Raw genomic sequence first — 15,140 nt, forward strand, 5'->3', positions numbered from 1 at the left:
AATCCACCTGGAGTTCTCTACCTCCTGGTTTAGGTGCCCAAGCAAATAGTTGTTCACTCATTCATTTTAACATCCCTTCAGCAGTGAATGGACTCCCGAGCACCTACTGTGTGTCGAATGAGACCTGACCTCCATCCTGTAGGATGAACACAACAGTTAATAACTCTGACATAGGAAGATAAGAGAGCTAGACTCCAGGTGCTACATATACAGCAGGTGCTCAGCACATGCTAGCTCCTATGTTTTCTACAATGCCATATGTCCTACCCAAGAAATGTGTGAGGCTATCAGAGCACTGTGGGGTCTTCCAGGACTCTGGAAGTCTAGCACACCTGCTTCTGTGTGGTCTGGGCCTCTGCCTCTCTCTTCCTAATTCTGTGTGTGCCCCAGCTCCATCTTCCACTCTTGGAATTTTGTCTGGTTTTCTATCAAATAACTTTCACAGACTCAGCGTGTGTCTCTCCTGCCCTGGCCCCCTCAGATCTGATCTGAAGATCTGAATTCTTGTCCCTGAGTCCCTTTCTTGTCCCCTGGCACCCCTCTCTCCTGAATCTCTCTCTCTCTCTCTCTCTCCTGCATCTGTCTCTCTCTGGGTGGCCTTGCTCACCCTCCCTCATTCTCCCCTCACCCCAGTGCCTCTCCCTCTCTCCTCCCTCTGCGTCTACATTTCTCTGAATGGAGAGGCCTCTTTTTTTTTTTTTTTTTTATCTCTCTCACTCCCTTTGGGTTTCTCTTTCCTCAGGATCCCCACCACTGCACGAATCTTTCCTCCCCCTTCTGGCTATGCCCCTTCCTTTGGATCACTGCCTGTCTTTTAATTCACCATTCCTCTCTTGCTGTCTGTGTGTGTGTGCATCCTTCTCTTTCTCTCCCTCTCTGCTCTCCAGTCTCCCCTGAATTTTTCCCTGTCCCTGCCCTTCCACCCTATCCCTGTATCTCTAACGCCTCCAAGCCCTATATCCCTCCCACATGCCTCCCTCTCCCTCTCTAGGCCTGTTGCCTGTCCTGTCCCCACTTTCCACATTCAGCCTTCAGATCTTCACTCTGGAAACAATGGGCTTGTCTGTTGAGTGGCAGTGAGAAACACACACACACACACTCACACACGTGCGTGCATGCATGAAAGTAGGGTTGGGGGTTGTTCAGCTGTAGTCTTGATCTGCTTTCCCTCCTAGCAGTCCTGCCTCCCATGGGACCCAGAGGCCACAGAGGGCACATATGGACAGCTGTCCTGGGTATTGGATTTGCTTTTTGTCTTCTGGTGCCTATTTCCCTATGCACTAATTCTCATCCCCAGGTAATCTCTGGTGTGGACATGGCTGCAATATCCATGTCACCTCCACTGAGCCAAAAACCCCTGCCCAGGCTAGGCTTACCCACTGTCAGAAAACCCTGGCCTTGACTCCAGCCTGACTCCAACCTTGCCCAAGCCTGGATGTACCCTTGAAGTCCAGGCCAACACCAGGCCTGATGTTGGGTGGGAGCCACAGATACAGGGAGCCTCCTCATCTCTGCTCTAGCTCATAGAGCCCGGGGCACCTTCTCCAGACTGTCATCCCATACCACTCATCATAAAACCCACACCAGCCCTTCCAAGGACTTAGATGTGTATTCCTTCAATGTCTCTGGGACACAAGGTGACTCACCTTCATCTGGCACTAATACACGACCCATCTCCCCACCCACAGCAGTCCAGAAGGCTTTGGGATGGACTCCATGGCATTCTCTCCTCCACTTCCCCTCCCCAATAGGGGGAAAGGCAGTGGGAAGAGTGGGAGTCTGCGACCTACCTGGGGTTCATGTCTGTGATGGCTCCTTTGCCCATTAATAAGTCCCATGGTGACCTCCTCCCTCTCCACCCACAAGACAGGCAATCCCACCCCTACCATTTTCCAGAGGAGGGCTCTGAGGCCAAACCAGAGGCTTGCCCAAGCTCAGATAGCAGCCCTGCAATGGCACAAGCATCCTGAGGACCTGAGTCCTCTGACACCACTTCTATGCCCCTCTTCTCCCCACCGGGAACCCCAAGAGGTTGGGTGAGCACAGTAAAAACCCAGTCCAGGAGGGAAAACCTGGACCTTGCCCCTCATTTTCTATGAGACCCGACCTTGCCGAGTGTCTCCCTCTGTACAATGGGATTATTTACTCCTGCACCACCTTCCCAGCTGCTATGGGAAACCAGGGAATTCAAGCCACAAGGAGTCAGTGGACCCAGCATCCAGCTCCTTGGGCTCAGCCTCCTGCCTCATGTGGGGAGACACCAGCAATTCTGAGCACCAAGAGATGGAGAACAGAGGATGCATGTGGCAGGTAAGGAGCAGTCTCTGACTTGGAGAATTCCCCTCCTCAGTGAGGGAGGGTGTCTTGTGCTTTTGCTCTTGGTCCAGCTACCCAGGGACAAATATGCCCCAAACATAACCAGGCTCTACTCCCACCATTACCACCACTATGCTCTATTGCTGGTCCTGCCAACATTTCCCTCCAGCTTGTCAAGCCCAGCTTGCTCGTGCATATTCATGGAGGGAGGGCTTGCTCTGTAGATGCTGGGGAGGAAAATCAAAGCAAATGAAAGCAAGGAAATGGGCCAATGCTGTGGCCCACAGCTGCAAGGCTGCTTGGGTGTTGTCACACCCAAGGGCTACAAGGTGAAGTCAAGCACTCACACTTTGCAGATGCAGAGTTGCACAACTGGCCTATGAGCAAATGGAACCTTGGGGATGGGGGGAAAGAGGGGTGCAAGGCTGGCCCAAGTGTAGAGTTCCCACCTGTTCGTTCAAGGCACTTCCACTAAAACTGTCTTCTAGCTGTTAAGATCCTTTGTTTGTACCTAGATGCTTGGTGGCTTTAAGGCTCTAATCATAGTATTCTTTGTCAAAGTTACAAATATACTTGACCTTTTCTAAAGGAAGACACACAATTTACCACAGAAGCAGATCATAAAGTGACCCATTCTTGACATATCTAACCCCATCTGAATAAACTTGTCTGATGTCATGGGCTGCTCTAGCTCCAGCCTTGTGTCCTTTCAGGGATGGAGACTGCAAAAGAACATTTCATTTTCTCCCTACAACTTGGCATTACATGGCCAAGAACCCATTAAATCTGAGCTGTCCTATCAGATCAGTCATTAATCCTTGCTCTATTAAGCCTTCCTGATCCATGGTTTCCAGTCAGGCACCTGTCACCCAGCAGTCCTCATAACCCACAATGACCCAACTCAGTCACTCAAGGACTATCTTGTTCTAGAAATTCTGAGTTCCAGGTCTCTGGCTTCCTCTGGGACAGGTACAGAGCTCCCAGGGTCAACCTGAGCCTGGCCAAGAAAGCACCTCTGGAGGCTGCCAATTGCCTTCACAGCATAGGCTCCTGGGCCAAGCCTGGCTTCCCTCTCCCTGCCTGCACAGTGGACCAGCAGCACTAAGGTGACTCCTCCTTGCTCATGCAGGCCACAGTAGCCTTCCTGCTGTTGCCCAAAGATGCTAGACTCATTCCTCCTGTACATTCTCTGAGCTGGCTATTCCCAGGGTAGAACAGTCTCACATGGCTCACTTCTTACTCAGCTTTCAGATCAAGGCCACATCCTCTGGGAACTTCCTTCAGTCATTCAACTATTCTTTCACATTCCTTATGTTATATAAGAAGGGGTTCCATTTGTTTCACAGCAAAACTGGGGTATATCTGACATTCAATAAACTATGCATAAAGTACACAACTTGCTAAGTTGTGTAAATACCCAGGAAACCATCACCCAATCAAGAGAGTGATCATGAACCCATGTCACCCCACAAGTTTTCTCCTACCTTTTTTATCCCTCCTTCCCACTGCTCCTCAACCCACCCCTGGAGACCACTGATCTGCTCCCATCACTACAGGTTAGTTTTCTAGTTTAATGTCAATGGAATCACACAGTGTGTGTTCCATGTCCATCTTTTTTCACTCGTTGTGGTTATTTGAGACTGTCTGCACTGCTGCCTACATCGGTCCATTCCTTCTACTGTACCACAATTTGTTTATCCATCTCTCATTGCTGTACATTTGAGTTGTTCTCAGTTTGGAACTAGAATAGAGTTGTGAGGAACATTCATGGACAGGTCCTTAGGTGGACATGACACTTTCCTTATCTTGAGTAAGCCCCTAGGAATGGAAGGGTTGGTAGTTAAGTCTGATTAACTTTTGAAGTAGCTGAAATCCATTTTCCAAAATGATTGTGCCATTGCACAGCTTAAAAGTTCCATTCTTCCCCATTCTGGACAGTCATTTTAACAAGCATTCCAATCTGTATGCATTGCAATCTTTGTAGCTCTGATTTGCATTTCCCTAATGACTCATGGCATTGAGCGACTTTTCGTGTAATCGTTTGCCATTCATTTATCTTTGGTGAGGTGTCTGTTCCTTTGGGTTATTTCATTTATGGTTATTTTCCATATAATTTATTTCCTTGTATAATGTCTTCCCACTCACCACCCACCCCCACCAAGCATAAGCTCCATGAGGGTTGGGACAGGATCTGTCTGCTCTGGCCTGGCACTGCACACAGGGGCTGGCACTTGATGGATAAGTGCTTAGTAAGTATTTGTTGAAAGAGGGAGTGAATGAAATGAGGCTGTAGCCCCTGTGCTTCCACTTTGATTGTCCCAAATGAGTTTCCCTGGCCTCCGTTTTCTAGCTTCTAAAATGGTCAGGAATGCTGGATTCAAAGACTTCAAGGGGCCTCCCAGTTCTAACATGGTCTGGGTTTGAAGCCACTTCCCAGAGGGAGAGTTTGGGATCCTGGAAGAGGGGAGAGAAGAAAAGAAGGAGGTTATGAGACTAAGGGAAGGAAGAAAAGATGGGGCCACCCAGAAGAGAAGGGAGGAGGCCATTTTCAGTGAGATTAGGGAGGGGAGGACAGAGACAGCTGCGGGAGGCAGTGGCCAGCAGGGAGGGAGCAGGGAGGATCCACAACTGCTCTTAGTAAAGGAGATGAGCTGGCCCCAAGGAACAGAGCTGACCCAAGCCACCCACAGATGCCCACCTCCTGCAGCAAGCCATCATCTCAGCTGGGAACACAGAGCCCTAGGGAATGCAGAAATATTTAAATAAAAAGTCTTTTGAGCATCAAAATATTGAAGCGTTGTTGTCACACTGTGGGTTAGTTGCTATGGAGAAACTCAGACCAGGCAACCAAAAGCCAATAGGAGAGAGGAGATGGGTCCCAGATGAACTGGCTTAGGGCTGACATCAGGGAGAGGGGTTCCTCTGCCCAGAGCCAAGAATTGGGGAAATTTGAGCAGGGACAGTGCCCCACTTCCAGCCACACTTTCCTAAAAATCATCCAAACTGAGTCTTTTCCATTTTGGGAGGCCCGGAGCTGATAGGACAACTGAGGCCCAGGAGAAGAGGAAAGAACTGCCTGAGCCCCCCTCCCACGTATCCTGCTGTGAGTCCAAATGTCTTCTCAGCATGCATGTCATTTGCTTGTCTTCAAGACCCTGTTTACCAGGCATTTCAAAGCTGTCCTGTCTCAGGAGTAAGTCAACACCTTAAATATGGTGGCTTCCCATAGTGGGGCCAAGTAGAAGCTGGGGACCTTTCTGGACTAGAGAGCAGACCATCAGTGCTCCTCCCCTTCTCACCTGGTCAGTTGAGCATGGGTGTGTCTCGAGTCCTAAATCCCAGACTGCCCTGGCCCCATACCTACCCTGAGTGTTCACCCCTCCGAGCCTTTGCTCACACAGCTCTCCCTGCCTGAAATGACATTTGTGCCCCTTCCAGTGCTATTTGTTCTTCAACCCTACCTTAAACTATGGCCATTGCTGTGTCTTCTGTGCTGTCAATGTCTGAACACAGCTGATTTCCTCACCCACTATCCATCGCCTCTCCCCTGAACATCACCAGTGGCCGTCCTAATACTCTGTCTCTCTTCCCACCTGTGAGGTTGACCTTAGAAGTCACATATGGACCATAGACATCACAGCCCCCGAGCCTCATCTCACTCCTCTCCCCCTGGCTCATCACCCCCCGCCCCGCCACATGGGCCTTCCTTCACGGCCTGCAATGTTCCCCAGTCTTTTCTAGTCCAGGGCCACCATACCTGCTATCTCTGTCTGGAAGGCTCTTTCTTCCACTCCTTACCTGGCTAACTCCTACTTGACTCTGCAGAAAGGACACCAGACCCATACCAAATAAGGTACTCTGGCATCATTTTCTCTTGAAACAGCTTCTACTTGGCACTTGATAGCGTCATTCTCCATGGGTGATAGCATTTTCCTTTGTCACCTTGTGGTGCTTGTGTCTCCTGCTAGACTATAAACTGACTTGGGCACTGACCGTGCCCACTGGACACCACAGTATCCCCTGCGCCTGGCACAGTTATTGGCATATCTTAGGAGTTCAGCAATTATTTCAAAGAATAAAGGGATGGATTCTGAGCTCCTGCTCTCTGGGCTGTCACAAAGTGGGCACGTATGGAGTATGGAACTCCAAGGCTGGATGGGGAGGATACCAAATCCCAGCAGCAATCTTCTTCTTGGGCTTCTAGAAAGATCACCTAGCCAGCGGTGTGGGGATAGAGTTCACTCACCTCTAGCATCAAAGAATTCATCATCTGAGCTCTCCACGGAGTCGCTAAGGACATTCCGAAGGTGCCAGGGGGCACTGCCGCCCAGGGAAGGGCCACCTGCCAAAGGGAACACACATATGAGTCACGCCTGAGACCATGTCCCAGTATGAGGCAGGCAGTCCTCAATGCCCCTGGACTAAGGGTCAGCCACATCTTGCATGTGGGTTCTCTATATCCTCAAACCTCAATGATCCTGCCCTCTACTGCGCTTTCATTTAAGCCCCAAAACCCTCTTGGGAGAGCTCCAAGGGGCAGGAGAAATGTGCCGATTTCATAGGAATTAGAATTGAGGTTGAAGGTAGCTAAGAGACTGAGCTAAAGAGCCAAGTGTAAAGTCAGCAAAAGATAAGTTGAGCTGTGTTAACAAGTAAGCTGCTTAGTGTACTTGCTCATGGGGCAGATGGGAACTCTGTTCGTATCGTCACTCACCTTATGGCATTACCATCTCAAAATGGGATTTCAAAGTATGCCAAAGCAAGAGACAAGTGCACAGGAAATCACACCCAGACTTAAACACATCTGCCCAGAAGTAACACACTTCTGCTCATGTGTCATTGGCCAAAGCAAATCACATGGCCACACCCAACTTCAGGAGGTTGGAGGAGGGGAGAATCAGGCACCCTGATGACCACCAGAGGTGTTGGCCACATGTAGCATGTGCAGGCCAGGCCAGGACTCAGCCTCTGGCAGAAGAAAAATCCCAGAACCAAGAGGAGAACCTGAGTTTGAACTCTGAAGTCAGAGTTCAGATTAGTCTCCGCCACTAGCAAGTTCATTGCCTTTCTGTCAGCAGACTGCATTCCCCCTCTATGAAATGATGGCAACAATCAATCCTCAGCTGGCAGGATCAAAAATACTGTAGGCTCAGTGAATGGATCTCAAGAGGCTCAGAAATGGCAGCTAGTGTTATTATTAACATCCACAGACACCAGGATATGGAGTTAAGGGGTCTTCCAGAGCAAGCAGGAGCAGGGCCACAGAGAGAATATGGCCTCTTGCTCCAAATTCTGCCCCAGCCCATCTCCTGCCCCTGGACCAAGGGAAGATAGGCCAGGGAAAGAGCTGGGGCAGAAGCCTACCCCCATTCTTTGGTCCTCTCTAGGCACTTTGGGACTCACATCAGGACAAAATATGCATGAACCCCTCTTGCAGACCCCCTAGACACATGGAATGCAGAAGTTTTCAGGTGCATTAAAATATGATTGTATACCATCAAATTCTACCAGGTCTTTAAAGAAGCACCAACACCAATGTTCCTCAAACTGCTCCGTAAAATAGAAAGGGAAGGAACATACCAAACTCACTCAATGAAGTCGGTATTGTCCCAGTGCAAAATTCAGCAAGGATACAACAACAACAACAAAATTATAGACCAACTGCCCTGATGAATGTAGGTGCAACATTTCTCAATAAAATATTTGCAAAGCAAATTCAACAACACATTCAAAAGATCATATGTCATGGTCAAGTTAGTTTCATTCCAGTAATGCAAGGATGGTTCAATACACACAAAACAGCAAATGTAATACAGCATATAAACAGCATCAAGGGCACACGTCACATGATTGTCTCAGTGGGTGCAGGAAAAGCCTTTGACAAAATTTAACACTCTTCATGATAAAAGTCTTGAAGAAATTAGAAATATAAGGGATATGCCTCAGCATAATAAAAAATAATCACCAAGTGTAGTGGTGTGCATCTGTTATTTCAAGCCACGTGGGAGGCTGAGATCGGGAGGACAGAGTTTCCAGGCTAACCCAGGCAAAAATTTGTGAGACCCCAACTCACAAAAAGCCACAGCTTTTTTCATCATGGTGGCACGTGCCTGTCACCCCAGCAATAGTGGGAAGTGGAGAATAGGAGAATCACAGTGCAGTATGGCTTGGGCAAAAAGCAAGACCCTATTTCCAAAATAACCAGAACGAAAAGGAATGGCGGTATGGCTCAAGTGGCAGAGCGCCTGCCTAGCAAGTGCAAAGCCCTCAGTACAAATTCCAGTATAGTCAAAAAAGTCAATATATAGTAAATCTATAGCCAACATCCTACTAAACAGGGGAAAACTAAAATCATTTCCTCCAAAGTTCAGAACAAGACAAGAGTTTCCATTCTCTCCACTCTTATTCAATGCAGTGCTTGAAAAACATAGAAAGGATACAAATGGAAAGGAAGAACTCAATTTATCCCTATTTGGGAATGATATGATCCTATACTTAAAGGACCCTAAAGACACCATGAAAAAAATCCTACATCTGATAAACACTTTCAACAAAGTAGCAGGACAAAAAATGAACATACAAAAATCAGTAGCTTCTCTATACACCAACAATGAACAGACTGAGAAAGAAATCAAGAAAACAATCCTATTCACAATACCTAGGAATAAACTTACCTAGAAATACCTAGGAATAAACTTAATCAAGGAGATGAAAAAGCTCTACAGTGAAAATTATAACACCTTGAAGAAAGAAACTAAAGAAGATGCCAAAAGATGGAAAGACCTCTTATATTCATGGATTGGCAGAATTAATATTATGAAAATGGCTGTACTACCAAAAGCAATTTACAGACTCAATGCAATTCACATCAAAATCCCAATATCATTCTTAAAAGAAATAGAAAAATCAAACCCAAAATTCATAAAAGACTCTGAGTAGCAAAAGTAATCCTGAACAAAAAGAGTAATGCTAGAGGTATCAAAATACTGGATGCCAAGTTATACTAAGAACCACAGTAACAAAACCAGCATGGCACTGGCACAAAAACAGACACAAAGACCAATGGAACAGAACAGAAGAGCCAGACATGAACCCACACAGCTACACATCTGGGTTTTGACAAAGGAGCCAAAAACAGACATTGTAGAAAAGACAGGCTTTTCAACAAATAGTGCTGGGAAAACCAGACATCCACATGTAAAATACTGAAAGTAGACCCCTGTCTCTCTCCATGGACAAAAATCAATTCAAAGACTTTAATGTAAGACCTGAAACTTCGAAACTAACATAAGAAAACAGAGAAAATCCTTGAAGACACAAGCTATGCAACTACTTTCTGTTGTTTTGTTTTGTTGTGTGTATGTTTTGGCTGGACTGGGGCTTGAGCTCAAGTTTGCTAGGCAGTCACTACCACTTGAGCATGCACTCAGTCAAACTACTTTATGAATAGGATTCCAGTTGTCCAGGAAATAAGAACAAGAATTGACAAATAGGACTGCATAAAACTAATAAGCTTCTGAACAGCAAAGAAACAATTACCAGAATGAAAAGACACTGTACAGAACGGGAGGGAAATCTCTGCTAGGTATTCATCAGACAAAAGATTGATATCCAGAATGTATAAAAAGCTCAGAAAATTAAATACCAAAAGAACAAATATTCCAATTAATAAATGGCAAATCAATTGAGCAGACGCCTCCTAAAAAGAAATAGAAATGCCTAATGAGTACATGAAGAAATCTTCAACATCCTTAGCCGTCAAGGAAATGCAACGAAACACTAAAATTTCACCTCACCAGGCGCTGGTAATCCTAGATACTTAGGAGGCAGAGATCAGGAGGATCAGGGTTCAAAGCCACCCCTGGCAAATAGTTTGTGAGACCCTATCTCAAAAATACCCAACACAAAACAGAGCTGGCAGAGTGGTTCAAGTGGTAGAGCACCTGCCTAGCAAGCATGAGGCCCTGAGTTCAAACCCCAGTACTTCCAAAAATATCCATCTCATACTGGTCAGAATGGCTGTCATCAAGAAAATGAACAACAAATACTGGTGAGGATGCTGGGGGAAAGGAACCTGTGTACACTGTTGGGGGAATGTAAACTAGTGTGTCCACTATGGAAATCAGTATGGAGGTTCCTCAGAAAACTAAAAATAGGAATATTATATGATCCAGCTATATTCCTCTCAGCATACATGTGAAGGAATGTAAGTCAGCACATAAGAGACATACTGCACACCCATGTTTATCACAACACTTTTCACAATAGCCAAACTGTGGAATCAGTCAAGGTGTCCACCAACCAATGGATGGATAAAGAAAATGTGGTATTAGCTAGACACGATGGCTCACCTTTGCAATCCCAGAAACTCTGGAGGCAGAGATAGGGAAGACTGTGATTTGAAGCCAGCCCAGATGAAAAGTTAGCCAGATCCATCTCAACAAAACCCGCCAAGTTGGTGGTGCATGCCTGAGATTCAGCTATGTGGGAGGCATAGGCAGAAGACCAGCCTCTGGCAAAAAAAAATATCCTAAAGCAAAAAGGGCTGGAAGTATGGCTTAAGTGGTAGAGCATCTGGCTAGCAAGCATGAGGCCCTGAGTTCAAATCCCAGTACCAACAACAACAAAAAGAAAATGTGGTATATATACACAAGGGAGTATTATTTGGCCATAAAGAATGAAATTATGTCATTTGCAGGAAAATGGATGGAACTAGAGATCATCATGTTGACTGAGATGAGCCAAGTTGAAAAAGCCAAATAGCTCATGCTTTCACTCATATGTGGATTCTGTGGACTCTAGTTAGTAATAATGATGACAATAACAGTAATTGGATATGAGCATTAAAAAAGGGACTGTCTGGGCAAGTCAGCAGAAGGGGCGAGGGGAAGGAAATGGGTACTTGGGGGAACAAGATGGACGTACAGAATACCATATATGAAGATAGCATAACAAAACCTACTAAACACTGCTTAAAGAGGAGGGAGGAACCAGGGGTTAGGAGAGAATAATAAAGGAGTGAATTTGAGGTGCATGGTACACTTGTGTGGAAATATCACAATGAAACCCCTTTGTTTTTTGTTTTGTCTTGTTAGAAGAAAACTTTATTAGGACACCATTAAGAGATGAGACAAGTGGCAGGCGGTTACACAAAGGAGCCTAGCACACCACAATGAAACCCCTTTGTAGATTAATTTACACTAGTAAAAAATAAAATAAGCTTATTATAAAATTAAAACCACAGATGAGTTAGAAGAAAACCAACTCCATAATTCTCCTGAGGAGAATTCTCAGTGGTAAAAAAATAGTGGCGCATATTACAATCGGCTGCATTCCAGTGAGACGCAGTAAAAGCTGCACACGCGCGCACACACACACACACACACGCACGCGTGCACACACACACACACGCGCGCACACACACACGGAATACCTTCCCTGGGGCAAAGGCTCTGGCCGTCTGGCACACCCCTGCCTCTGTTTCCTTGTGTGTGTGATGAGAACCCCGAGGCTGCCCTATGAAATGTTTGAGCTCTGATATTTTAGGAGTCCACCTGGCACACAGAAGATGTCAATAAGCAGATGAGAGATGAATATGTCCCCAATCACAGCCAGGTGGCACCTTATGACACCAGCAGTCTGTGGAAAACCTGCTCACAACACCCCACACTGCAAGAATCAGCACCCACTGCTGGAGGGAGAGTCCAGCTCAGGTCCCAGAGACACAATAATGTCACTTCTGTCCTGCCCATCACAAATTCCCACATTCCCAACCTGTACTCCATGACTGGGAGCCAAGCAAGAGCACATTCTGAGACATAGGAAGAGGAGAAGCTATAGGAGTGCCAAAATGCAGTCATCTCCAGATGTAAAGTCGGGTCTGCCCCATGCCCCCTGTAGGGACCCTTGACACTTAGTATGGGCTGCATGACAGACAGGCTCAACAATTTCCAACCCTTGCACCTTGTATTTACTGCAAGGGGGTCTGAGAATCTAAACACACCAAAAATGTGTCTTCCTATCATGGATATCGAACTGTTTCCAAATGTATATAGAGGAAGTTTGAGCCAGTGCAATAAGACCAGAAAAAGAAATGAAAAGTATGCAGAATAGAAAGGAAGGAACAAAACTGTTTATTATCAGATGATATGCTTGTTTACATGGACACAAAAATTCCACAAAATCTACAAAAAAAAAAAAACCTGAGTATAGCAGGATTGCAGGAATTGGGAACAATATGCAAGAGTCAGTGGCATTTCTTTTTTTTTTTTCTTTTTTTTTTTTGGCAGTACTGGGGTTTGAACTCACAACCTCACACTTGTTAGGCAGGTACTCTACCACTGGAGGCACTCCACCAGCCCTTTCTTTTTGGGTGGGAGGAGGCTGGTTAGTTTTAGAGATAGCATCTCACTAACTATTTTCCCAGGCTGGCTTCAATCTGTGATCCTCCTAATGTCTGCCTCCTGAGTAGCTAAGATTACAGGCACAAGCTACCAGTGCCTGGTCAGTCAGTGGCATTTCTACTTTCTGGCAATGAACAATTAGAAATTGAATTTTTAAAAAAATTCTATTTACTATAGCACAAAAAATACTTAGGTATATGTAGAGATTTCTGTGATTCAAAAAATACAATTGCTTGAAATTTTTCAAATCTACATTAACTTTATAAATTTTTTCAATTAACAGATATCAAATGTACTAAAATCATCTGACATTCTTCATTAATATAAAGAATAACATATTAATATACAAATGTCTCTTGCTATCCAAGTCTATTCTATTCCTAACAAGCAAGACCTTGGATAGAAAGGAAAATCCTACCTTCCTCAACTACTCAGTTCCTGAATCTGGGATCATAAATAGCAAGTTTATGTAGTGATGGGTCTTCTGAGGGTTTACTGGAGTCTATGTGGTTCCTGAGTTTGATTAGCAAGGGATTAGCAAGCAGCTTCTGAGTACAGTGGTGCTCAAACATTATAGCATACATTCCACCCAGGAACAAAGCCATGGCATGTTCCTAGCAGCCTCACACTTACAGTGTGCTGTAGAGACTGAGGAAAGGACAGTTCCAGGTTCTGTCCCCCACTCACCATCCTCACAGTGTGCAGCTCATCCGAGGCTCCTGAGATACTCTGACAGCTTGTATTGCAGCCTTTGTGGGGGTTTTGAGGCAGAAGATAGAGCTGCAGAAGACCAGCTCAGCTCACTTGAGGAAGCAAGTTCTCCCAGGTAGAGGCAAACAAATAAAGAAGGAGCTGGTGGGCATCCCAGGAAGCTTCTCATCCCATAGGCACTGCATGGAGTGCTGGGGGCACCACCACGAATAAAAGCAATGGGGTGGGGATTTTGCCAAGCTTATACCATATAGGGGGACAGGGAAAGCCCACCCGGATGAAGTACACCAAAAATTACTTCAGCAGTGGAAAGTGCTACAAAGAACTTAGACCTGCCCCCTTCTATCCCCACCACATAATCCTTCCACAAATATCTCTGAAATTATAGCCTGAAGACTGGACAGGCATCAGTCAGCTGGTCTCTGGGTGGGAGATGCTCCCCGCCATCCCCCCTTTCCTCCAATATACTAATTTTTAGCAAATGGCAAAGGTCATATTTCAAAGAGGGAAATGAGCAAGGGACAGAATGTCTTGGAGGGGTCTGAGGGGAAGACTTTGTACTTGTCAGGTGAGCTGAGGCTTGAATGAGGAGAAAGAGTCAGACACACTAAGCATGCCTGTGTGCATGTGTGTGTGCACATGCATGCTTGCTCACATCCACAATCGTGTGAGATGGACAGGCAGAGTGCATGATAAATGCACTCTTCCTGGGTATAGAAGCTAAAAGGGCCCATTTGCCCAGGAGCTTGGCATGCCCACAGGGAAGAGAGAAGCCCACATGGCTGGAGCCAATCATATCAATGGTAGACAGTTGCGAGAAGAGACAAGGGAGGAAATGAAGCCAGACCAGGTGGGGCCTGTCATGGATGGTGGCTTGCAATGGGTGAGTTTTGAGGCTCCTCCCACTTGCCCAGAGTCTATCACCTGTGTAGGGGAAGACAGATGCCCAAGAAGGTCGGAAAGTTTCCCAGAGAGGAGGCCAGGAGAGACATGCAAAAGGCCATGAACTGTCTTCAGAGTCAGGACAGTCAGCACAATGACCCTGAACAGTGAGGACAGAGTCCCCAGAGCACATGCTCCTTGCACTGGGTTCCTGTCTGACACTTCTCTGCATTGAACATGTTCGATATGTGATCCCACACAGAAGAGGGCCAAGAAGTGTACGATGAACCAGTGGGTGAATAACCAGGACCACTGAGAGCATACAGGCTGCCAGTCTGCTACCTGCCTCTTTCATCTTACCTAAAATCATCCTAACCAAGCCCAAAGGAGTGGCAAACAAATCCCTACCTCACAGCAAAGGAAACAGGTTCAGAGATGTGAAGGTGTTTGCTTGTGAACACAAAGCTAATAAATGGTGGTGTCAGGATTTAAACACAGATCAATCTGACTCCAGGCTCTGTGTTCAGAACACCATGCTGGCCACTCTGTGTGAGAGATGGGGATGGGGATCTTGGTTTCTTTCTCTCTTCCCCAACTCCACCCTGGCCAATGATAACTGTCCACTTGCTGCAGGCCTTCTGGACAAAGGGTCAGAGGTAGACTCCTCATGGGGCCTCGATTCTCAGGGCTGAGCTGGAGACTTCCAGTTCTAGAACCATCTGCCTACCAGGTTTACAAATTAGTGTCTGGGTATCCTAGCATCTGTGGGAAATTTAAAAGGATGTCTACATTCCATATACAGGTTCTAGTCTCATACAAGCATCTGTC

General features: G+C 46.2%; 1 protein-coding gene across 2 annotated transcripts in view; it reads right to left on the reverse strand.

The window, feature by feature from the left end:
- The window catches only part of Pitpnm3 (PITPNM family member 3), a 95,448-nt gene that overhangs the window by 66,051 nt on the left and 14,257 nt on the right, over positions 1-15,140 (reverse strand). For both annotated transcript variants that reach the window (XM_074047124.1, XM_074047125.1), the window contains exon 2: positions 6,563-6,658. In XM_074047124.1, coding sequence (XP_073903225.1) covers positions 6,563-6,658 — 96 coding nt within the window. The remainder of the gene's footprint in view (positions 1-6,562; positions 6,659-15,140) is intronic.

The sequence above is a fragment of the Castor canadensis genome, chromosome 11 (genome assembly GCF_047511655.1).
Source record: "Castor canadensis chromosome 11, mCasCan1.hap1v2, whole genome shotgun sequence".
Taxonomy (NCBI): domain Eukaryota; kingdom Metazoa; phylum Chordata; class Mammalia; order Rodentia; family Castoridae; genus Castor; species Castor canadensis.